This window comes from Camelus bactrianus, chromosome 28 (assembly GCF_048773025.1).
Source record: "Camelus bactrianus isolate YW-2024 breed Bactrian camel chromosome 28, ASM4877302v1, whole genome shotgun sequence".
Taxonomy (NCBI): Eukaryota; Metazoa; Chordata; class Mammalia; order Artiodactyla; family Camelidae; genus Camelus; species Camelus bactrianus.
The window spans coordinates 13,062,240-13,087,930 of record NC_133566.1 but is presented as its reverse complement, the minus strand read 5'-3'; the positions used below and the strand labels follow the sequence as shown (position 1 = coordinate 13,087,930).

Below are 25,691 nucleotides of genomic sequence, written 5' to 3'. Positions count from 1 at the left end.
CCAAACTGCACGAGGACCAAGGGAAAATGAAATGACACAGCTGAGTGCCTCCCGCTGCTGATGCCGCCGGATGCTAATGACAGAGGCCACCAGGCACCTCGGACAAGCCCAGGGCTTCACATTTGAACAGCCTGAGCATTTCACTGACAACAGTCTGCTTTTTATCAGCCAAGCTGTTGCACAAAAACAAGCCCTTCAAAGGCAGGTAGTTACAGTTAATCCCAAACTCCTACATACACTACCCTATATAAATTAGATAAACAACAAGGTCCTACTGTATAGCACAGGGAACTGTACTTAATGTTTTGTAATGAGTTGTAATGGAAAAGAACCTGAATATATAACTGAATTTCTGTGCTATATCCCTGAAACTAATGTCATACATCAGCTATACTTCAATAAAAAATGAGGATTTTTTTAAAAAAAGGCAGGCAGTTACAAAAGCACCGTTTTTCTGAGATGCCTCATTCGTGAAGGCTACAGGGGCGAGGATGGAAACACTGTGTTACGTGGTCTCGGATGCAGGGCCCGCCTGTGCTCTTCAAGGCAGGACAGGTACCAATGGTCACAGTGGGCTGATCTTGGGTCAGGCTGAGGCTGCGTGAGTGTCCAAAGAAAGGAACAGGATGGGAAGCTTCCTCCTATCGAATGGCTCTGCGCCTCTGCAGTCACACAGCTGCCCACGTCACCACTGGACGAGCGCGCCCTGCCCAGGACCCAGGGGGAGGAATCCGAACCACACAGGACCTGGAATGGTATGTCCGAGGAGCCGAGAATGGAAACAGACACCTGCTGAGGATTGGAACCAGCTTTCCAGCTCCTTCCTGAGTTTTCGGGGATGGGAAGGGGGCGGGAAAGGAATGTGGCCCAGGTGTAAGAGGGTCACGTTCTGGAACCAGCCTCCTTGCTCGCTCTCTGCCGCAGAGATGTCCTTCCTCTTCCTAAACAGGTCCTCCACTTTCCTGCCGTCCCCGCCACCCCTGCTGCCTCTCTCATGAACGGTGTCTCCCTTCAGCTTACCTGAATCCTGTCCACCCTTCACCACCCAGTGTAGCCCGCCCCCCTCACCAAGGCCTTTCCCACCGGCCTCAGCCTTCAGAGGATGACGCCTCGAGGGCGGGAGGCCTGGTGTTCAAGGCAAGGATGCTGTGTCTTCCCGGACAGCATTCTCAGCTCCTGCAGGGCAACTGCTGACGCAGGTGATGACAACGGAGCCAACAGGCCTACTGAGGTCAGTCCCAGTGACACGTCGCCCAGAAGGACCCAATCCACCCACATCCAAAGCCAACTCATCTTTGCTTTTGTGAAATCAAGCCTGAGGCTTTACAGGGACTTTCTGAAAAAAAAAAAAACACCCAGACAAGCACTGTCCTCCTCAGACAGACAAACCCGTCTTCCTTGTAAACACACCTGCTGGGTGCAAACACACTCACTCCTGCTCCCTTGTACACATACTCACCTGTACACTCACGCTCACCTGGACACACTCAACACATGCTCACCCAGGCACACATATGCTCACCTGTACACACACACCACGCACACATGCTCACCTGCACACACACACACAATGCTCACCTGCACACACACACACCACACATTTATGCTCACCTGCACACACATACACACATACCATATACATATGCTCACCTACACACACATACACAATGCTCACCTGCACACACACACACACACAACCCCCTACATGACGGCTCAGTCCCTGAGATACCATTTCCCCATCCTTAACCCCCATGCCAGCCTTGACACAGTTCCTGTCCAAAGCTCTAGAAAAAAACCTTTCTACCAGGTCATGGGCACTCAGGGCTAAAACATAGCTAGAATAACCAACAGCCACTTCTTGCCTTTAGAAAAAAACCATGGTTTTCTACCTGGAAGACCCGTGCTTGGAGATTTGCAGACAGACAATTCAGGAACACGCTGAGGTCTGTTGACGTCCCCAGCAAAGAAATTAAACTGCTCAAACCTATAAAGAGATAAAACAAACAGAAAGACTGGGAGCAGTGTAACGGAATTTCTCTGCAGGTATTTGTATACCTGGTAACCTGGGGGACCAGATCTGAGCAACAGTTCAGATGAATTCTCCGAGGCCTCACACTCATTTTCAACACAAAGGCTGCCTTCTAAGGCCGGATTCGTCACCCCCAGGCTGTCTTGTTCAGCGCCATATGCTTTTGCCTTTTAGCAACCACCTCTGCCCCTTGTTGAAATGGGAAGAAATGTTTTGAAATAATAACTACACCTTTGTAATTAGACAGGACCCGCCTTCAGGTGAGCTCATCGCTTGATACAGACGTGACCTCACCCCTCCCTGCCAGTTTTATAAAAGGGGTAGTTTGTTAAGATCCTTTGACTGATGGTGGACATCAAAGCTGCTGACGGAGGCTTGGTGCCTTGCCTGGGGTTACACTCAGTCAGTACAGACCTGAGGGTGGAGCCCGGGCGCGCGTGACGCCGGGTCCCCACCTGCACAGGCAGCACCAACAGCGGAAGGACAGCCTTTGGCCTCCCCACCCGTCTGGGTGCTGCCACGTGCCAGGCAGAGTTTAGAACACCCAGGGGGTGGCCGTGGCCCCGGCTGCGGTTTGGTCAGCCTTCATCTGGAAGACAGTCCAGGTCTATCTCAAGCATCCTGCCAGGTGTCGGTGGTGGCTGACGGCATGCAACCTCCCTGCCAGCTCTGAGCGTTCTCAGAAGGACACATGAGGATGCCAGCAGGAGCCCAGGGACCCTGGGCAGGCGGGTAGCACCCGGGAGGAGAGGCCTCATGTCCTCCTGGGCTCCGTGGGCTCGGGCTGGGGGTGAGAACAAGGCTTGGGTGGCCACCTGGGATTTCTAGGGGAGCCAGTAGCTGGGAGAGGGGGTTTCCATCGCCCTGAGGCCTGCTGGGTTAGGTGTTCACCTTCCAGTTGCAGGTTGGGCTGGAGGGGAGTTTCCTGGGGGTGGGGGTAAGGGTGGTGCATCTGGGATTTGAAACAGCCAGGCAGTAGGGGCCTGGGACACCATCAAAGGACAGAGAGCAGGGGGAAAAGGGGAGAAGCTGTTTATCAACAAGGACTGATTTCACTACCTTAATAACTGGTACAATCCTACCAAGTCCGTCCCACTTCAAGGTCAAGGAAACAGGATTATCTGCGATACTCCTGTGCTGAACCCACGTATCCATCCGGTCCTGAGGTGCTGCCGGGTGCCAGCCCCACGCTGGGGGGGGGGGGGCAAGACAAAGCCCCCAGCCCACACCTGCGGGAGCTCCAGGCCCTGGAGGGCAGCTTTATGCACAGCTGACCCCTCCCAGCAGCTCAGATCAAGGCCTAGAGACTGGCCCTTGGGCTGGGGAGGGCGTGGGAGGGAGGCTGCAGCCCCTCCTGAAGGGCTCCAGTTCCCCCCGTGGGGACACACCGGCTCTCACTGCTGATGCTCCCCAGAGATGTAACAGCACTGTCAGCCAGCTGCCTGTGGAAGGGAGACTTTTCCCCTTAAGAGGAACTACCATTGTCAGATAGTGTTGAGGCCTAGAGAAGGAGGCCCCAAAAAGTGCCTCGATGGCATACTGGTTAATTTGAATTAAAGTTACTTAAGAAACGGCCGACAGAGGAGGGACACTCCGACTCCCTGCACCGGGACCTAAAGAGACACCCTTGTTGCCAGAGGCGGGAATTGAGGCGGAGAAGTCCGCGTACACGCACCTCTTACTTCTTTAATTTACTACCTCAAGGCAGATTCTGAGATTCTTCACTAACTGGGCATCCAAACCGAAGTTCCTTTGTTCTGTCAGTTAAGTCACAAGTGTATTGTTTCTTTGTCTAAAAAGTGTAACAGCTGCCTGCTTTGGCCACTTCTTAGGTCCTATTTCCTACGAGATCTCTGCGTGCATGATTTAAAATTCGTTTCTCTTTTTCCTGTTAATTATGTCAATTTTATTCTAAGTCCAGCATGACCACTCATGATGAGTAGAGGGAAATTCCTCCTCCTCCCCGACAGTCGCAGATGTTCACGTGCCTAACAGCACCTGTCGTGGGTAAAAGCGCCGGGGTTATGCTTCACGCTGTTACAAACGGCCCTCGAGGATGCTCCCAGTGGTGACGGCAAGGCTGAGCGTGAAGCCCATCCAGGCAAGGCCCGAAGAGGCAACCTGTGCGCGGACAAGAGGGACGCAGAAGGGCTTCCCAAAGGAGACAAGAAATCCTGTCAAGCAGCAACCGCAGTCATCTGTCTGATCTCCCAGCAACCACGTCCCGGCACCATGAACCCCAGGCCAGGCCCTGGAAGAGCGTTCCCTGGGGCACTCCTCACTGCCCGCAAGAAGACTGAGCAGATACATTATACCAAAGAGGGAAGTTCTAGTTCTTTCAATAAATTTGTAAATTAGCAGTGGCCACACCAGCCCCGAAAATACACCAAACACTGTAGCCAAGCGGCTGCGGAAGAAGGATTACATTTCATCTCCGTGTTCTCCTCCGGATCATCCACGCTGCTCCAGCTCCCCTGCGGGGCCGTCTCGAGAACATCCCAAGTGCCCTGACAGATGATGGCATGGAGGTCCGACTTCAGGGTGCTGGCCCGCCAGCTGCTTTTCAGCACTATTCTCATGGTCTAAAGACAATGGGGAGGGGAAAACTGTATGGAGATTCCTTAAAAGACTGACAATAGACTTACCCTATGATCCAGCAATCCCACTCCTGAGCACATATCTGGAGGGGACTCTAATTTGAAAAGACACATGCACCCCAATGTACACAGCAGCACTGTTTACAGTAGCCAAGACATAGAAACAACCTAAATGTCCATTGACAGATGACTGGATAAAGAAGTTGTGGTATATTTATACAATGGAATACTACTCAGCCATAAAAAAAGAACGAAATAATGCCATTTGCAGCAACAAGGGTGAACCTGGAGATGGTCATTCTAAGTGAAGTAAAACAGAAAGAGAAAGAAAAATACCATATGATATCACTCATATGTGGAAAAAAAAGACACTAATGAACTATAAAACAGAAACAGACTAGCAGACTTAGTAAACAATCTTATGGTTACTGGGGGGGTAGGGGGTGGGAAGGGATAAATTGGGAGTTTGGTATTAGAAGATACCAAATACTACTTCTAAAATAGATAAACAACATGTTTCTTCTGTCTAGCACAGGGAACTATATTTAATATCCTGTAGTAATCTATAATGAAAAAGAATATGAAAACGAATATATGTATGTGTATGTATGACTGAAACATGATGCTGGGCACCAGAAATTGACACACTGTAAACTGATTAGACTTCAATTTAAAAAAAAAGACAAGAGGGGAGCACAGCACTTCGTGGACTCTCGTCGCTCCGGCCTCATCTCCGCCCCCCAAATTCCCAAGCTCTCATGGCTGTGGAAGAGAAAGAGAAGTGGGTTTGGCTGTGGCCCACTAAAGCCAAATCCTAAATGATAATGACAGTGTCTGGATTTCACACATCCTAGAACCACCCTTCTGAAAGTCAGCATCCGGAACCGCTCTGCTCACGGCCAGGTGCTGCAGGGGCTCAGGGCCCGTGGCTCCTCCTCTCCCTGCTTCTGAGTCTCGGCGCCCCCTCAACCAGCCTGAATTCCCCAGAGAGGGCAACAGTGGGCGACGAGGGGCCGGCTGGGAACGTGGCTCTGGAGAAGTGACAGTGTGGGTGGCACTACAGGGTGGCTGGGGGGATTGGGAGCTGTCTGTCCTCGCCCCTGCGGAGCCTCGGGCGCCGCACTGAGCCTCAGCTGCACCACTGGACAGTCCAGCCCCTGACCATTTGGAGTCTGCAGGCAAGCTATGGGCCTCCTCACACCGGCCCTGGCAGCAGGCACTACAGCCGAGAGAACGGCCCCTGGCTGTTCCTAAACCCGCCTGAGGGCTGGGCCGGCTTTGGCTCCCTGGGCTGGCCGCTGCAGGTGGCTCACGATGAAGGCCGTGCTGAGGCCCGTGGCCAGCCAGCCCGGTCAGGGCTGTGACAGGGCGCAGCACAGGACAGGTCACAAGTGCGTGAGGGGGAAACGAACCAGAGGGCCAGTGTCTGGGGAGACCCCCGTGCTGGGAGGATGGAGATGGTGGAGGGCAGGCCTGGCTGGGCACCGACCCCTGTCTAGGACTGGTTTGGAGCAGAGGGATGGTCCCAGGCCCCATCCTGATCTGGGGCCACAAAATTTCAGTCCATGGGGCCACACACAGTTCTGTCCGTCCATCTGTCCTAGGCTCTGCTATGATGCCCCATCACCTGTGATCCTGGCTGGCCCTGGCTGCCACCTCGCGGGGCCTCCCTCTGGAACTTCAGAACCTTGACCTGCTGGTCCCACCCCCTCTCCTGAATGGTGGGGGGGCCTTTCCAAGGAGGGAAGGGAGGGGCAGCTTCCAGCAGAGCACCTGGGGCCCAGCAGGCCCTCCCAGCCCACAGCCTGCCCTTTGCCCTCTGCCCTCAGTCCCCTTGCACTCGCAGTCTTCACTTTGCACTTGGGGAAACGGATTTGCTGCCTCCTGCGTGGTTGCCTGAAACCTACCTTAGCCATGTTGGAAAGATAGATCTTTCTTCCCAGTCTTTTGACAAACACGGTAACATCTGTTAAGAACAATACACGTGGACGTTACTGATACAAAAACGTCAAATCCACACGCATGACAGCAGGGATGAGGCAGTCACGCAGGAGGGCACTGCTGCACACCCACCCGCCTGCACGGCCGGGCCCCAGCACCCTCGCCCCCCTCACCCACTCTCCCCTTCTCCCCAAATGGCTCTGAGACCCCGGTAGGGGTGCTCTGACGACAATACCCAAATGTGCCAGAAAAATGATGCAATCCAGCCTCGGCCACGCGTGCTCAAGGGAGTTTAGAATTTTTGCCCAGGAACGCTGAGCTCCCCTAACTTTCTCACTTCTATGTGCTCTCCTGAGAAAGACAATCAGAAATGAGAGAATGTAAGAGAGGAGGAGCTCTCCTGACTCAAGCATCAGGGACACTCGTGCTGTGTCTGCTGGGTGTTTGCTACGTGGTTGGATGGGGGAGGGAGACCTCAGAGACACACACCGCATTCCAACAGCAGGAGGAGTGCTCCCAGCCTTGTGAGGTGCAGGGAGAAGAGACTGAGGGGTTCAGGGAGGGGAGAGGCCTGTTTGGAAGAAAGTATCAAGGATGGCTTCACTTGGAAGGTGAGATTCAGCCTGGGTCTTAACGCACAGGTAGGAGTTTGCAGGGGGCTGAGGGTGGGGGAGGCAGACTAGGCACAGACAGGACCTTTGGGGGGTCAATCAGTCTTGTGTTGTTGAGGATCCCCAGTGGGTCACGGGGGTCCCTTGGGGCAGGGGGACAGGGCTGGGGACAGAGGCCAAGCAGTGAAGGAGAGTGGACCATCCAGGCAACGGGGGCCGGAGATGGTTGTGAACTGATCGAATGACTGTCTTAGAACTGCCGGGTACTGAGGGGAGTGTGACTGAGCGGGGTGAGGCTGGAGGCAGGACCATCAACCAGGAAGCGGTGAAGGAGCCTGGGCATGTGACCGAGGGCCGAGGGCTGGGATCAGGGCAGGTGGTCAAGGAGCAGAAGCACGGGAAAACTGGAGCGGGGCTTCTCTCCCCCTTTCACGGACCCCCTTGCCCAGCAAGCACAGGACCTCACTTTCTCTCTGCAGGACCCTCCCTGCTGCCTTCTTGGCTGGCAATCACACGGGCCTGCAGGCCTGGCCTGGGCAGGTGGAAGTTTCCAAGTGGGTCACAGAGGGATGGAGGCTCCTGGGGGGAGTGCTGAACATGGCAGGGGGTGCCGGGGGTGGGGGGCAAGGGTCAGACGTGGTCTTGGGCTGTGGGCATGCTGGGGAGACGATGGGCAGTGGTCCAGGAGGGAAGACTTACCTGCAGAGGTGAAGGGGGGTCCCTGGGAGGGCTTGGGGATGGGAGGGGCCCTGAGCTGCCCAAGAAGTGGAGGGCCAGGTGGGGAGCACTACAGGCAAAGAGGGAAAACCTCAAAAAGGCAGGAGGGAGGAAATGGGCACTTCCAGGACCATGGAACATGCTGTCCACATAACAGGTGTGGGCTGGAGTTTACAAGGGCCACGGACGTGGGGCGACATGAAGGGGTCAGATTCAGGGAGACACTGGGACAGCCCACAGAAGGGCTCAGGCTCCCACCAAGAGGCCGCTGCAGGCTTTGAGCAGACGAACAGCCGACGCCTACAGCAGGTGTGTTCAAGGACGCCGCCCTGGCATCCAGGTGGAGGGGGAAAGTGATCTGGAAAGTCAGCGGGGACACTGGGACCACGTGGACGTGGACACCCGGCGTGAGCAAGTCAGGTTACGGAGGAATTTCTACGGAGGGAGTGATACTCTCTGAGCCTCACGGGAGCCCACATGGAGCACGGAGAGGCGGGGGGATGGCGGGGCCCCGTCGACCCTGCATGAGCGGGCGGGGAGCCCAGGACTCCGACTGCCCCTCCCATCCCCACCAGCCTCCCCTCGCCTATCCCCACCTTCCATCCCCTGGGCCCTGCTGTGACTCGCACGGGGAAGGGTAAGGGGTGTGGATGGACCAGCATTCTTGCCGGCACCACAGGGAGAGCCGGGAGACGTGAAGAGGCCAGGCGTCAGGGAAGGCAGACGGGAGAGGACACTCATGCCACCTGCTCTCACAGATTTTAGGTTTTTCATGGAAACCTACCTTTGAGTTTGGAGATCTGTAAGAGGGCTGGGAAACCTTCCAGAGCCGTGAGAAGCCACAGCTTAAACTTCTTGCTAAATAACCGGACAGATTTTAGGTACTGAAGGGACACATCTTCCAGAAAGTCACGCAGGAGCACGTCCTCAATCCCCTACAACAGAAGTGCCCACACGCGTAACGGCGGCCAGAGCAGGTGGCCCTGCTCACAAGGGGCTAAAGGTCACAGGAGCCACAGCGGAGACAGAAAGGGCCCCACTCGCTGAGGGCACGGCCACCACGCAGCCCCGGCCACGGCCCACTGTGCCGGACACAGGCTGGAGTGGCCGGAACTGGTCTTCTTTCAAAGATTTTAAAATACTGATAACTGATTTAAAAGTTTAAAAAATGCTAATGACGGCCAGTACTGGGGGTCAGGGGGCAATAGGTGTAAAATCAAAATATTTAAAGGTGGAATCCAGCCTCCGGTTTTCAATCTTTACGTTAAAAATCTGGAAGCACCAGATTTTTTTTTTTCCTAAAAAATAATCAAATAAAAAGGTAGCGGGGAGGTTACAACTCAGTGGTGGAGCATGTGTTTAGCACACACGAGGTCCTGGGTTCAATCCCCAAGCCCTCTGTTAAAAATAAATAAATAAACCTAATTATCTTCCTCCAAAACAAACAATAAAAAAAAAGGTAAAGGTTCATGACTAGCTAAGGGAGAGCATGTTTCCACCACAGAAATTATGTATAATTGACCCCTAAACTGCAACAGTCACTCTTAGAGACAGAGCTTAAAAAACCTACCAAACTGGGCAGTGAAGTATAATCCAAAGCGACTGTTTCAATTACTCGTTTTAAAAAGTCCCCTTTTGTTGAAATACCAGTGGAAGAACTCTGGCTCCACTCAGGGTCCACAGGTCACTGGAGCCACAGGTCACCATGTGTCCTGGCTTTTTCTCTGCATGAGGAAACCCACGCTCTCACTGAATTCACAGAGGAAAGTGAACTTTCAGGGAAACATCTGAGGCTCACAGTCCACCGGCCCCATCCTTTACTCCTCAGAAGGCCTGGGTCCAGGGACACCGCAGGGAGAGCGGGTGGCCGCTGGGACCCCAGCCTCAGGTACTGATTTCTGGGAAGGATACAGACCAGCAACCCAAAGCAACGTCCTCTCACCTTGTACAGCTGCACATCATAGCACTTGAAGAGCAGGCACACGTCGGGCAGTGACAGAAGCATGACCGTGTCCTGCTGCAGGGACTTCCAGAAGGAAGTGAGTGAGTCCTCCACCTGATGGAGAAGAGCGTGTCTCTGAGAACGCGTGTGCCTGCGGAGAGCAGCCCTGCATGCACACCTGATCAGCCCCCGGTGGCAACGGGATGACTCTGTTCCAGTCCACGTGAAGCTGTGTCTAGTGTTTTAGAAGCGGTTCTGCAACCATCACAGAGCGCCTGCCAGGTGGGTGGGATGACATGGAACGTCTTTCGAGGCAGTTTTCGGGAAGGAAGGCTATCTCTGACCACAAGGGGCTCCTGTTGTCTGTACCAGGATGAGGACTGGGCCACAGGGGCACAGGCCACTGTTCAGAATGAATTTCCTCTGCTCACTCCCTCACCATCATCTTATTCCGAGGCGTCTGCTTCAGAAATATTTCTCTAATTTATCCCGCTTTCTCTCTGAAGTCACTGTCACTGCTCCAGAGCCAGCCCTCCCTCCTCCCCACCTCCTCCCCCCTTCCCACCACCCTCCCAGTGACCTCATGTCAAGGCAAACCCACGTCTTCTCAATGAATCAGAGTGCTTCCCAGGGCAGGGGAGGCCCTTTCCAGTGCCAGCCTACCTTGCCACCTCCCCTCTGGCTTCTCTCCTTTGGAGAGAATAAAATCTGGTCCTGGCGACCCGCCTGTCATGTCACGCCCGGGAACTTCCTGCCGCCTCTGTCTGCACCATTGTTTCTACCTGGAACCCCTTTCCCACCCCATCTTGAGGCCACTGAACTTCTGCTTTTCTGTGAGGGTCGGGGGGACACGGCCTCGTCTGGGGAGCGCCCTCCAGCCATCCCCAGTACTCTTCCCCTGGCACCCAGGACAGTCCAGTCAATCACACTGCTGCTCGAGGACGTGCCACACTGTATCATGTTCACTGGCTCATCCTGTGCCTTTCAGCCCCAGACTATATGCTGCTCAAGCCTCCTGGGGAACAGCTTCCTAGTTCCAGAAACAGAGCTGGTCACAGGGGGGGATGGAGTCAGGACTGGACGAGGAAATGAAGGGAGAAGGACACAGCGGACATTCATAACACTGCATCCATCGGCCAGGGGCCACCCAGAAGACAGCACGGTCCCTCCCTCACGCCAGTGCTTGATGCTAGGTTCAGGGTGTTCTCGCGCTGATGAGTTATCTCACAAAGCTGAAGTGCTTAGAACTCTGAAGCCTCAGAAAACCTTTCGTTCAAATGCACACTTAGCGGGGAGGGTGTAGCTCCAGTGGTAGAGCGTGTGTTTAGCATGCATGAGATCCTGGGCTCAATCTCCAGTATCTCCTCTAAGAGCAAATCAATCAATAAACCTAATTACCTCCCCACAACCGAAAAAAAAACAACCCCAAAATGCATGCTTATTTCCGTGGATTTTCATTTTATATGGCAGAAGACAGAATTCAGGACACTAAAAAAATTTATTCCTGTTTTCCACACCTGATTCTAGAATAAAATCCAATCACTGTGATACCCACGTCAGAGGCCCCGGCTGCCGAGTCCTACTTCCCTTTCAGTTAGCACGTGTCCACAGCACCCCTGAAAATTCCAGGGTAAATCGTGTTACCACTCCTTTATTCACGATCAGCTGGAATTAGGGTCTAAAAAAAAGCTGAGTTTATATTTAAAGCATAAAGTTATCCACATGAGCACCTTGGAAAATTTCCAAATGGCTAAACGGAATAAAAATACCACCTTCCAGAGTTCACCGGCTGTAAAGTAGCTGCATTGTGAGCACTGCGGGGCAGCGAATTCCCACCAGACGCCCCCTGAGGGGTCTTTTCAAGTAGAAAGGTTAGTAATGAGTCATACCTGCTCGGAGCTTGGAGACACAAGCCTACCTTCTCGAGGTCTTGGTTCCTCACATTTTGTAAAACGTCTTGGCAGTAGCCGCAGTATTTGTCAGCAAGAAAGGCCAGCTGGGAAGGACACGGAGAGTCTTTCGGTTTGCAGCCCCCTTCCAGAATGACCTGCTCCTCAAAGGCCTTTCTGAGCCCCGTGCCGTGGTCTGTGGTGCAACTCGGACGTGACAGCGGCCGAGCGCTTTCCCAGGGCCGCGTGGCGTTAGTCACAGGCCTAAGACTGATGCAGCTTCATTTTTAGTGTCATAACTCATGTGTGGCCAGGGTCTGCACTGACCACTCTAAAGGCCAGCGATCGCTGACCTCTTTCTCTCCAAACCCCGATTTCCCTGCTCCAAATCCCCCAAGTCTCAGTTTTGAGGAAATCCACGAATCTGCCCCTGCTCCGTCACGGGGAGGCCCTCACCCTAGAAGGGTCCGTGGTCCCGGGGAAGGGAGGGGAGGACCTGAATTTCCTGACCGCCACCCAGCCCGGGAGGGACTGTTGGTCCTCACGGGTCTGGGAGAAGCCATTATCACTCCACCTGCTACAAGCACGATCACAGGCAAAGCAAGAGGACACTCCCTGCCCCCGCCACCCACGGCACCACAGCTGCGTCTCCCCGGGGCGTGCGGACCCACCGTTGTGCAGGAGTACTTCTTGGCCAGCTCCTGCTCCCAGAATGGGCATCTCCTGAACTCAGACAGAGGTGGTCCAGCGGGGTCTGTCTTTATTGGTGAACGACTGTCACACTAAAAACACGGGGATTATTTCTTTAAACCGTGTAATCATTATGTTACTACTCTAGGTTAACCTTTTATCTAAGCCTCTGGACGCATTACTGACCCCAGCAACTTCTCCCTCTTATTTCATTGTAAATGACACTAACCTTCCTCTCTGTCTCTGTACTGCAGTCAGCAGGGAGGAGGTAGGATTCCATACATTACACTCTTGGGGTCGTGTATGAAAATTGTTGCATAGTACCGTACAATAAAAATCTTACCTACAGAAAATTTAACGCCATAAATACATTCTACAGCTCTTGTCTGTGTAGTTGTCCCTCCTTGAACTAAAACCATATCCTACATGGATCACCATGCCTGTGTTGTAGAAATGGTTTGTCATATAAAAAATCTCAGGGTCTAACTAACAAGGAAGATGTGGGGCACAGACCTTCCTCTAGAAGAACAGATAATAGAATGGCAAAACGTGTCCACCAAGGACAGAAAAAGGCAGTGTGGCAGAAAGTAAACTCAACATTCCTGCCACGTGTCATCTGTGCTGCTGTCCCCTCCGGACAAGGGAAGACATGGCCACTCCTGGCTTGAATGATGGCCATCGATTTTATTTTAAATGATTTCTTCAGGATTTCCCTGGACTTCTTTTGAATAATTTCCATTTTAATAGAGTAGGTAAAAACCACCCCTCAGAGTTGGAGGTTGAACTGTGCAGGCTGCCACGCTGCGCTGCCTTCTGACCCGCCTGCGCCCACCCTGGGCCAGGGGTGCACTCGGCTGCCATCCTCAGAGCACTGCACGCACTCGAGAACAGCCCCCGGCGGCTTCCACCTTCTCTGATCAGCTGAGGGTAAGAGGAATTTAGGGTCACACTCAAAAGTCTTCTTAGTGACCTAAAATCTGTACTTCTTAAGTCTTTTGTGGTACTGAACCCCTTTGAGCGTTTGAGGAAAGCAGCTGGCCCTCTCCCTGGAAAGATGCACGTTACACACCAAATACTGTGAAGATGCCAAGTCAATAATACCTAGTATCTTTAGAAGGAAGCAGAGTGCAGATGTCTAAATAAACACACAAGTAGTGGCACAGAAAGGTGACAGCTCAAAGGGGGTCCTTCCACTGGGGGCTGTTTGGTTTCCACTGGGGGCTTCCACCCTCATTCCTACGACTTTAGAACGCTGGCTTCATTTGAGGTCGTCTGATGGGGACACGTCCAGCATGAGTGGGGTGAGGGGAGTGATGCTCAGGCTGGTGGTCAGGAAGGATGGGGCTGTTTCATGGAGTTCCCTGGCCGCACCACCAAGGTGTCTACTGGAGCAGAACCGAGGCATCCCCATTTCCAGCCCTGGGCTGCCCTCTTACACAGCCCGGTCCACCTCCGCCCATCCTCCCTGCAGCACGGCCTGACCTCCCGCGATCATCAGCGTTCTAGTGATGTGGATGCTGCCGTTACCGCAGCCAGTGTTTCTCAAGTGTGGTCCTGAAACCAACCACGTCAGCGTTTCTGGGGGGCACTCGATGTTCACATCGCCAGGGCCCTCCCACGTCACAGGAGGCCAGAAATCTATCATTTCAACCAGCTTCCCAAGTGAGGCTTAGCCACCTCGAGTTGAAACTGCAGCTCCGGGCAGACTGATCCGGCCTAACTCTGCCGAAATCCCGCCATTCCAATCTGGCAACTTTCAGAATTCTGATTTCAGATACATCACAGTTTCACCTGTTCAGAAGTCATCTGAAAACGTAGCATTGTAAGAACGTAAAAGTAAGCTATTATGACAAATGACAATAAGCAAATTCATGTGCTCCTGAAGTCCACACCTTCCTGTGAAAAACACTAATCTTTCAGAAAAAAAGAAAACCCAAAAAACTGAAAATTGTGAATTGGGGAAGGGTATAGCTCAGTGATGTGCTTAGCATGCATGAGGTCCTGGGTTCAGTCCCCAGTACTCCATTTAAAAATAAATAAATTTAGAAATAAATAAATAAATAAACAAACAAACCTAATTACCCACCCCTCCCCACCAAAATAAAGGGTAGATTCATCTAAAAAAAAAAAAAAAGAAAATCACAAACTGAAATCTTTTCTTTATAATAAAACCCACCAGAAATCTAAAGTAAGCGAGCACGTGGGACAGAACTGCTAAAGCTTGCGTCCCTGCAGGAGGAGGCCTTTAGGAAAGAATTAGGGGCATTCCCATCATTCTAGAGAGAAAATTCAGCAAAGTGAGGAAGAAAAAAGTGAGAAATTCTACTTAGATTTTTGGAGTGTATTAAATGCAGCTGGGGATTTTCAGCAGATTCAAGAAATATCACTGGAGTTACTATCATTCATTTATTCCAGCAACCTTCAGTGAGCACATACTGAGTGTCAGCCCCTGGAGAAATGATGGAGGACCCTTCCTGTCTTCACCTGCCCTTCCAGGCACCATCTGCCTCCCTTGAGTTACTCCATCAATTCTCCTTCCTGCATTCTTGAAGACGCTGTTCCCAGAATTATCACCCCCAAAGCAAACATATCCTGCCATTCTCCTTATGAATATGCCTCAGTGGTTTCCTACAGCCTCTTGGGTGACATCCAAATTCTTCAGCCAGGCACTGACAAGCTGTCCACCATCTGGACCTCACACATAGCCTACTGCTCCCCGACATCCTCACTTCTGGTCCTCACTGGCCACACACCTCCCAGCATGAATGCATGCTGCACCTTCAAGATCTCAGTGACCCCTCCAGGACCAGCTCAAGGGCAGTGTGACAGGCAGAATAACAGCCCCTCAAATATGTCCACATCCTGAAAAGGGAACCCCTCCTACACCACTGGTGGGGATGTAAACTGGTGCAGCCACTACAGAGAACAGTATGGAGAGTCCTCAAAAAGACTGAAAATAGTTACCATATGATTCAGCAATCCCACTCTTGGGCATGTATCTGGAGAGAACTCTAATTTGAAAAGATACATGCACCCCAATGTTCATAGTGGCACAATTTACAAAAGCCAAGGCATGGAAACAATCTAAATGTCCACTGACAGATGCCTGGATTAAGAAGCTGTGTGTGTGTGTGTGTGTACACAATGGAATGTGACTCAGCCAAAAAAAAAAAAAAAAAGAGAGAATGAAATAATGCCATTTGCAGCAACATGGATGGACCTAGAGATTATCATATTAAGTCAGTCAAAGAAAGACAAGTATCATATTGTATCACTTACATGTAGAATCTAAAAAAAAAAATGATACAAATAAACTTATTTACAAACCAGAAATAGACTCACATAGTTTTGGTAACTATGGTTACCAAAGGGGAAAGCTGGGGGGAGAAATAAATTAGGAGTTTGGGATTAACAGATACACACTACTATATATTAAATAGATAAATGACAAGGACCCACTGTACAGCACAGGGAACTATATTCAATATCTTATAGTAACCTATGAAGAAAAATAATCTGAAAAAGTATATATATACATATATGTGTGTGTGTGTGTGTATATATATATATATATATATATATATATATATATACTGATAGAATACAAATTTTTTTTACCAACCAAGAAAGAATTGTTACTTGAAAAAAATAGAGGTATCTTTTACTGAGATGATAAAGGTAATTTCAATAAGTGAATCACATGACCACATTATGCCATATTTTAGTATTTGTTATTAATATATATTTCTAGTCAAACTACCAATTATCTTAAATGTCTAAAAAAATTATCTCAGAAAAGGCATGAGTTTCTACACAGTCCTATAATCATAAAAAAGACTTGGACACAAGGATTCCTTGTCTTGCAGAAGACTGCACAGCTTCAGGTGCAGATGGAACCAGCAGTCTCCTGAGCTAAGGGGACCATCTCATTGGTAACTAGTGCAGACTGATGCAAAAATGAGTGGACATTTTTGCATTTGAAGATTAAGCCACAGTGATGACAAGAATTGAATTTCCCACCCCCTTTGCAGTACAGAGGCTCAGAGTCAGGCTTAAACCTACAGAGAACACATTTCATGCTACTTAAGTTTGTGGGAGACTCATGCCTGCTCCGCCTGCACATGTCTGCACCGTATCTGTGACCTGTGCATTGCGGTGGTATCATGAGTACTTAGCCCTGTCCCTGGCATCAAATAGATGCCTAATGAATATTTATTAAACAAGTAAAAACAAACAAACAAAAAATCCTGAATCACTTCTCTGTATGCCTGAAACACACACAACATTGTAAATCAACTATACGTCAATGAAAAAAATTTTTTAAGTTAAAATAAAAATATATGTGCAGGAAAAAATGCCCACATCCTGGAATCCTTGGAACCTTACATAGCAAAAGTGACTCTGCAGATGTGATGAAGGTTAAGGATTTGGAGCCGGGGAGACTTTATCCTGGATGCTCCCGCTGGCCCCAGGGTAATCACAAGGGTTGTTAAAAGCAGAGAGCCTTTCCCAGCTGCAGAAAACCTGAGCGAGGGTGGCATGAGACAGACCCAGCCTGCCTTGGCTGCCTTTGCTGGCTGAGGAAGGGGCCCCAGCCAAGGATGACGGCAGCCTCAGGAAAGGCAAGGAGATTCTCCCCCAGGTCCTCCAGAAGGAAGAGAGCTCTGTTGACCCTTTGGTCTTAGCCTGGTGAGAACTAGTCAGACTTGTGGCCTCCAGAAGTGTCAGATCATGAGTCTGTGTTGTTTTAAGTCATAAAATTTGTGTTGGTTTGTTACAGCAGCAACAGGAGACAAAACACAGGCCACCTCTTCCATGAAGTCTTCCCTGATTACTCTGGCCCACAACCTCTCTCTCTCCCCCACCTCGGAGTTCCCAGACCACCTCCCGCGGGCATGGCTCGCCCAACAGCACGCGGGTAGCCTTCATGTCTGTCTGAGCTTCCCAGCTATGAACCTGTCTTGTTTTCAAGTACCGAGGGGATGTTTTCTGTTTGTTTTCTTTCACATCCCACTCAGCCCTCAAGAGGTGGGCCTTTAAAAGGTGGGCCCCTCAGTGACACTGGTCACCAAGACTGCTTCCAAGTGCTATCATGTTGTCTTGGCCACCAAAGTACAGTTCACCCCGTGATGTCACAGATTAGCCGTTCACAGCTCTGCTGTCCCCATCAAAGAGCTATAAATGTCATTAGAGACACTTTCTCCGATTTCTTGCTAATAATCTACGCATCCTTTTTTAATCAGAGCAAAAGAAACACAGTTTCACAGCTGATGTGCAGCTAAGCAGTGGGCTCCCGAGGACAGGGACCTCCTCTGTCCCAGCAGAGTGCGTAGGCACAGTGGGCACGCAACAGTCCTGGTGGGAGGGCGAGTGGCTAAGCGCTGCACTTAATAAGAACATCTGAGGGTTCAGTGCCCAGTATCTCCTCTAAAAATAAATAAGTAAACCTAATGATCTCCCCCCACCAAAAATATTACTGCTTTGTAAATAAGTTCATTTATAAACTGACTATACTGTAATTAAAAGAAAAAAAGAATGTCACACACAGGAAAACTGTTGCATCTAACTAAGCAATTACTGAATATTCCAGGGTCTATTATAGTAAATCTATTTTTTTCAACACTCACTGCTCCTTCTTCTTGGAGGATGCTGTTATAATTAGTAGATTTTTCAAAGGCAGCGATGTCTCCACTGTGACATAACAGACAACAGAGAAATAATTTTAGTAAGACACCTGTTTCTGAGCACAAGAATAGAGTTTCTTTTCCAGGGAGGTTTATTGGTGGGGGGGACAATTTTTATTTGAGAGCCCCCCTCCCCAAGTTTCTCTCCACAACTGGTGATTATCACCTGCTTAGAGTTTAAAAAAATCTGTAACTGGGACAACCATGTATTTATTTTTAAGGTTTATTCCCTTCAGAAATAAGAATACGATGTCATTCTGGGTAGAACTTGCTCCGGTGAGAAAAGAATAATCATGGAAATGAAGTCTTATGTTTTCCGATTTGGGGGCTTTTAAAACAATCAACTCAGAAATGGTGACATCCTCTGAGTGGACGGCGGTAGCATGGCACCTTCGCGGAACAAGGAGCCTGAGAGTCCACGGTTAAGATGTACGTTCATCTCACCACGCCTCCTGGATTCACAGAGCGTACTGGAGACATCTGTGTTCTGGAGAACAGATTCAGTGCTATCCGTGCGGTGTGGTGCATTTCCCCTTTAACTGTGGACACTTGGGACACTGAGAGCTCAGGGACCCCCACCGTGCACAGGAAACGTGCATCTTCCAGATGCCAGAGGTGGTGCCGTCTGCTGCCTAGTTTCCCCACCATCCCCAGAGCTCCATCCACTCCAAAACGTGTCCTCACAGCTGACTGTTTCAACCCCATGCAAACACACAGAGAGGAAGGTAGCGGACTAACGCTCTGCTTCTGGAAGCAAGGCAGGGATGGCCAAGGATGGGGTGGGATTGGAGGCAAACAGTTTTCATCTCACACAGGAAGAGCCTCCATCTACTCCCAGCCTCCCGAAAGCCCCAGGAGCTCTCTTCTGAAGGTTTGGGTCAGTCCATTCTCCAACCCAAGTCATGGAAATGTGGGCAGAATACTTGATACCCATCTGATCAATGTTTCTGCATAATATTCTATTTCAAAACAGGATCTGGCTACACACCCACAAAAAAGCCACCCTCTTCATCTTTCAGGAAGAGTTGTTCTCACAACGGGAATGGTACTTTGGGCTGCTTGATGGCAAAAGGGTTTCAGGACGTGCGATCTGTTCAACCTGGAGGAGACAGAAGATGATGGATGGATGGATGGATGGATGGATGATACAAGGAAAGCTAAAGGCAGAACTGAAATGTCTTAGGAGATCTGCTTGTCCCGTCTCAGTGACATCTTGGGTGGGTGTGGACAATGATGGAGTTTCTCCAGGTGAAATTCATGAACAGCCCATTGCCACAAAGATTCCGAGGCATTATATCAACAAAAATAACAAATCATAAAAAAAATGAAAGAAGACAAGAAGATGACAGAAACGAAAGTTCCTGGAATCAAAGGCTAATAGAAATGGAACTTAAGTAGAAAAATGTGCTCCCCAGCCTGTAAGAGATGTTTGAAAAGTCACCAGTGAGGCTTTCTGCAACTAAACCGGAGGGAGACCAGTTTCTCTACGACCTCGTGTCCTGTTCACCTGTTGCTCCTGACACGTCTCCTTTGGAAAATGGATGCAAGACCATGAATCTCTTCTGCTTCATCCATCCATCCTCCCGGCCACCCATTCCTCATTCATGCGTCAAATATTCATCATGTGTCTACTCGTGTGTCAGGCACGGCGCTAGGTCCTGGTGGATGGAGCTGTGATCGTGACAGCCGACGTCTGTCTGTCACAGAGGACAGAAGCTGTTACATAGATAACTGCAAAGACATTGCTCTGGCTGAAGGAGGGGGTGTGGGTGTTGGGGGAACTATGTCGGGGGCCCACCCTACTCTCGTGTTAGCTCAACAGTTGTCAGGCCTTATACGCTGGCAGCTTGAGCAGCTCACAAGAGCTGCCCTTTGAAGAGCCAGCCTGCTTTGGGTGGCACTTGTCACAACCTCGTACTTGGACAGGACTTACTAAACTCTTTGGATGAGGATGGCAGTCTTCGGGGACATTCCTTTGGACACTCAGAAACAGGAATCTGGAAGCTGGAAGGTCTGGCTTCTGACTTAAAGGACAACGGAATCCCTCGACGTATCACGTGCCCTCCCCCCACTAACCCTGACTGTAGCTTCGGAGGTCAACCCACTGAGAGTGATGATTATTTGGGATTCGTAAGGGAAACTCCCAAGTTTCTGCCATGTGTCCGACGCACGGTATGAGTTTAGTTGAACAGCCGTTGAAAGGAGGTGGTGTCACCCTCCCCGCTGTTACAAGGAAGACCGACAAAGGCCTTCCTGACCTTCGGAGGCCTGTGTGTGGCAGACGAGGGGACACAAGGCGCCATCCTCACTGGGGAGACCGCGATTTTGTGGCCTTTGATTGGGGGATTTTACCCATTGAAACAACAATCACGGGAGACAGAAAATGTGTCAACTTTGCAGAGATTCGGTCATCTGTTAGACGACCGCTGGCTCGCTCCCAGGACCGGAGAGGCTGGCTCTCCCCAGCTCGGGACTGCCCGAGTTCCAGTCAGCGGCTCGCAACACGGTCAACATGTGGGGTGAAGAAGAGTCTAATTATTTATTGTAAAAACCACCTAGTCTCAGGGCCCCTTGCAAGCAAAGATGTGTGAAAATATGGACGGGAGAAGAGGGTGGCCTGTCGGAGTGGGGCTGCAGGGCAGTTCAGCAGAGCATCGCTGCTGGAGACGGGCCGGCGGCGGGGGGAGGGCCGCGGAGGTCCCGGTCCAGGGCGTCGGCGCCCGAGGACCAGGCCGGCTGGGCGGGATGAGCTCTGCAGGCCTCGGCCAGGCGGGAAGGGGAGACTGCGGTAGGCTGGGGCTCGCCCACGGGGTCTCCCCGCCGAGGGGAGGGGCAGTCAGGGTGGGGAGGCCACGCCAGCACCGGAGGTGACAGTTTCAGCCCTCAGGGTCCAGCCAGGACGGCCTTGTGTTCTGGGGGTCTCTGCCCCGTGTCACGTGCAGTTCTGAGTCAGTCCTCTGGGACGTTTATCAGACTGTGACCAAGAGCACAATCACTGTGCAAACAGGGCTCCAAGAAAACCACATCAAACACCCAGGGCCGTCCTGGCTGTGGAGGGGGCCTCCCTCCTCGGTCCTCCGAGGCCTGAGGTGCTCAGGTGCCCAGTCATGACGACACAGAAAAAGTCTGGAGCCCCGGGCGCGGGAAGGACCCTGAGGTGAGCTGGCCCGGGGAGGCCACCTGGGTTCCCTGTGCGCTGCCCCCTCAGCTCCAGCTCTAGGGGCTCCAGCCAGGCCGGGCCCTGGAGGTCAGGATTTAACCCGGGGGGAAAGGGCAGGGCCAGCTGGGGAAGAAGGCCGTGCAGGGCCCCACAGGAGAACGGGCATTCTTGTCTCGCTCTGTGGGCTTCTTGAGCTTGAAAGCCTTCATTTCCACCCTACAAACGAGGACGATGGGGTCTGATAACCCCCCAAGACCTTTTCCAGCTCCCAGGGCCTATAACCTTCCCTAACAGTGGCTGCAAAGCCCCCAGGGCGTGCATGAAGGGTAGAGGACTCTCCCTGGGCCTCGCGCCAGGAGACGGAGGGAGGTCTCTTCCGGGCCCTGCAAGCTGCCCCCTTCACTCAGTGTAGCGCAGACACAGCACAGAAACCACATTTCACTTCAGTTAGTTTTTACGATCAATTTGGCTGAGAGCGGGTCCACAGTAAAGAGAACTGAGACACAGTTACAAGGCACACAACACATCCATTATTTTTTTCCCATAAAGTCTTTCAAACGTCGTGTTCACTGAATCTGCTTTTTGGCCTTTAACTTCCTTTCAGTCCAAGCCCCCTTTGCGTTCACACTCTCAGGTTCTGACATCATTTGTCATTGATCCAGACTTTTGTTTACATCATCTTGGCATCCTAACTTGCCCTCGCAAATGATTCTAACAGCAGTGAAACGACTTGAAGCAATTACAAAGGTAAGAGGATAAAAATGCAATAAAATCTAATTCTTGTCCCGGACTTGTTTAGGGTCCGACTGCAGCGGGAAGGTGCTTCATCTTCCGGTCAAGGAAGGATCTGACTTCAATTTTTTTTACCTTCAAAGCGTATGAATTAATTATTTGGGTTTTGATGAGAACATACCCTCAACTTGATGAATATTTTTGCTTCTAAAGTTAAATAGTAAATACGTGTATTCACATCAGGACAGGTGTCATAATGGTTGCAAAAAGCTTTAATGTAATTTTGATTATCCCAATGCTACGAATCACTAACATGTACCGAGCATTTACCCGCTGCGACGTGCCTCACCTGTACCACCTTAGTTCTCACAGCGATCCGTGAGGGAGTGGCTGAGAATTCATTATCACCCCCATTTTACATGTGGGAAACAAGAAAAGTTCAGAGAGCTAAAGCCATCACCGTGTCTGCTACTCCGCCCTGTAAGAGACACGTGTGACAACAATGGATGCAGACAAGGACACAGGGAGCCGCGGGGGCTTTGAAACTTATAGTGGGAAAGAACAACCATTTTTAAAACAGCTTAGCTGAGCGGCGTGGATTCGTCCTTTTCCACCTTGGGGGCTGATGGTTTCATACGCCTTAACTCTGTCCTGACCCATTAGATCCTACGAACGACTTGATTGCAACACAGTGACCTGGCGGGATGCCTCGAGGGTCTAGCTGGTTCCCACTCACCGTCCTGAGGTGACAGCCCCTGGGAGCCGGGCTTTCTCAGCGAACAGCATGTGGCATCGTATGGGCGTCTCAGCTGGAGGCGGGCATGTGAGGGATGCTCTGGGCAGACGAGAAAGCACCCACGTTCCCGAGGTGGGGAGCATCACTTGCTTTTAAAACCTTCCCAAGAGAGGGCACAGCCTAGGGCGGAATCCTCCATGCCTGTTTTTTGAGCTGTTTATCAACAACTAGGCAATGCCTGTTTTTTTCACCCTGACAAGCTCTGACCAGCCTTGCAGAGCAGAGTGGACAAGACCAAAAAGCGGGTTGCAGCTTGGAGACCTGATTACCTGAAACTGAGGCGGGGGCTCAGCAAGCCCTGTGGGCAGGGGGCCTGGCCTCCGGGGGACAGGGGTACAGACGGGAGGAGAAGCTCAGGCTGGAGGAGGGAGGCTCCAAGGGACCCCCGGGGGCTCTGACATCTCAGGTCTGCGGTGTCCACAACCACCCACTCGCCCCCCTAGGGGTGCTATGTCTGAAAGACAAACCCGGGCCTTTTCTGCTTTGCTCTTAGGGCTGTGGACCCACTGCCCAGGACGTGGTGGGCCGAGGCCGCCCAGGCAGCCCCTGAGCTAACAGCTGGCACAGGGTCAGAGGCAGAAGGAACAAAGACGCCGACTGGGGAAGGCCAGGGTTTAGAGGTTCTTTAAAGGCCTGTGACATGCTAAGTCGGAAAAGCTGAGCTTATGTGTGTGTGTGCGCGCGCGCACATATGTGTGTATGTGTGTGTGTGTGTGTGTGTGTGTGTGTGTGCAGGGCTCTCCACACCGCCTGCTGGGTACTCTGGGCAAACAGATATGTTCTGGGTCCAGACTTTGAGCAAGTTAGAGGACGCAGGTGCACCCGGAAAGTTCCAGCTCCAGCTGAATCCAGTCTCTCCCCCTTCTACTCCCCGTTCCCCAACTTCCCCATTTTTGCTGCTCTGATTTTTCCATCTTCGTGACTAAGGCATGAATAGGAGACATAAGAGGAAGAGCTGGCTGGCAGCAGACAACAGTGACGCCTGAGAGGTGTCGGCGGGACAGGCTGCGTTGGCTCTGCGGCTCCTGTTGACACAACTCAACCATCTGAAGACCCTGCTTCCACCGCGCTTGCCGCCCCGCCTCCTTTCTGGCTCAGGCGCTCAGCGGACGGACTGCGCAGCCTCGGGACCGCCTCCCGCCCGGCGCCACTCGCTCCTCCCGGTCTGGTCCCCTTGAGCCCTAACGCCAAGTTTTCCATCCCTGAGCAGCTATTTCAGGACCGACACTGTGCCTCCAGGCAGCGCTGGGGACAAAGCCAGCTCCGCGGTTCCTGGTCTTGCAGAAGTTCCTGTGATGGGACCACCCTGCTTCCCGGAGGAGGTCTCCGAAGGCTCACGGACACCCCCGCCCCAGCATCCAATTCAAGGCTGTCCTCCCCTCCATCACCATGCTTCCTCACAGCTGCAAGCCTCTGTCCTTGCTCACGGTCCTCCCTGAGCCTGGACGTCCCCTCTCGCCACCCTCTCCGTCTGTCCACATTCCAATCTGTCCTGCACCGCTTAGCTCAAGGCACGCCCCTCTCCCGGGTGCCCCATGATCGCCTGCCCAGGATGGTGCTCTCTGTCTCCAAGTCCTCATGGGACCTTTTCCACACTTCTGACATCCATCCCAGTACACCTGGCATCAACATAATGTACATCCACCTCCCCTATGACACTATCGGAGAGAAGGGTCCACGTCTTGGCTATGTGGGTGGCTTCTCATGGCTCCGCTGGGCAGGTGCCTTACAACCCAGGGAACCTTACATAAAAGGTGACCGTACCGTTTGTTATAACTTATTGTCCAAACCAGAACACCTCTGAGGGTGACAGGCGCGCTCCTCATAATTACAGAAGTGAGGCCAAGATTGGCTTTGGCTCCTTGGGATACACGGTCCTCTATTTATGCCAAATGAAGGCTCAATGGAGAGTTTACGAATGAAGAGGAAACACTGATGTGTAGACAGCCAGGGAATGGCGTGGGAGAGCGGAGGAGGGGCATTCACTGGAGCTGGAGCTGCTGGGGGTGGGTCCACGAAGCAGGTGGTCCCTGAGGCATGTCCGAGGAAAGGGACAGGATTCAGGGAGGTTCAGTTAGACAGAGAGAAGACAGAATGACTTCACGGAAGGACAGGATGATGGGAGCAGAGACAGAGCCATACTTGACATACTCAGAGGACGGTGAATATGGCTGAGACTGGTGGTTTATACTGGGAAGGAGTGAGCCACACGGTCGGAGAGCGGAGAAGGGAGGAACTGGGGCACCGACACCAGTCTGGGAAGGGGGTGCGCAGTTCTTATGCAGGAGGTAAGAGTTAGCACCTGAGTGTTTCTGAGCAAGAAAGAGACAAAGAAAAGGCAGAATCTGGGGGAGATGAGTCTCGTGGCTGTGTTTAGAGAGAGGTGAGGTGGAGGAGAGGGAGGCCACCCGAGACCCATGGAAACAGTCCTGATATAACCAGGGCTTAAAGGAAACATCAGTAACCAAAAAGGGGGCCAGCGGAACCTGAAAAGGAAGAGTTAACAGGACTTGTGACCCAGGGTGTCCGGGGTAGCTTTGAGGTGACCCTGCAGAGTTTATCTCTTGGGGTTATAGATGGAAACAAGGAAGTCGAGGGTCATAGAGGAGCTGGAGGGAGATGATAAATTTCCACCTCCTTGGAGCCAGGCACCCGTGGGTCATCTAGACAGAAATGTCTGGTAGAAAGCCAGAGACAAGGGCCGAAGACGTGGGAGATGTGAGGACCAGTGAGAACAATCTAGAAGGAGAGTCACCCCCGAGGGAGCCAGAGGTGAAGGATAAAAAAGGACACGATGTCTTGGGGCCAGAGGGTGGGAAGAACACCACTGATTAGAACAGGCTGGCTCTCAGGGAAATGCCTGCACCTGATGGGGAGGGAGAGAGAAGCAGAAGGGGGCCTTC

The 25,691-nt window shown here is 51.7% G+C and overlaps 1 protein-coding gene across 8 annotated transcripts in view; it reads right to left on the bottom strand.

The window, feature by feature from the left end:
- The window catches only part of RFX8 (regulatory factor X8), a 54,895-nt gene that overhangs the window by 13,363 nt on the left and 15,841 nt on the right, over positions 1–25,691 (bottom strand). For 4 of the 8 annotated variants that reach the window (XR_012503091.1, XM_045519656.2, XM_010959077.3 and 1 more), the window contains exons 5-12: positions 18,044–18,107; positions 12,398–12,508; positions 11,756–11,833; positions 9,838–9,951; positions 8,680–8,830; positions 6,534–6,592; positions 4,455–4,611; positions 1,890–1,984 (exon numbers count right to left, since the gene is read on the bottom strand). Coding sequence is in view for 6 of the 8 variants with exons in the window: in XM_045519656.2 (XP_045375612.2) it covers positions 1,890–1,984; positions 4,455–4,611; positions 6,534–6,592; positions 8,680–8,830; positions 9,838–9,951; positions 11,756–11,833; positions 12,398–12,508; positions 18,044–18,107 (829 nt within the window). In the remaining 2 variants the exon portion in view is untranslated. Of the gene's footprint in view, positions 1–1,889; positions 4,028–4,454; positions 4,612–6,533; positions 6,593–8,679; positions 8,831–9,837; positions 9,952–11,755; positions 11,834–12,397; positions 12,509–18,043; positions 18,108–25,691 lie in introns of all 8 variants that reach the window. The other 4 variants (XM_074354793.1, XM_010959079.3, XR_006726408.2 and 1 more) reach the window with 3 other exon arrangements.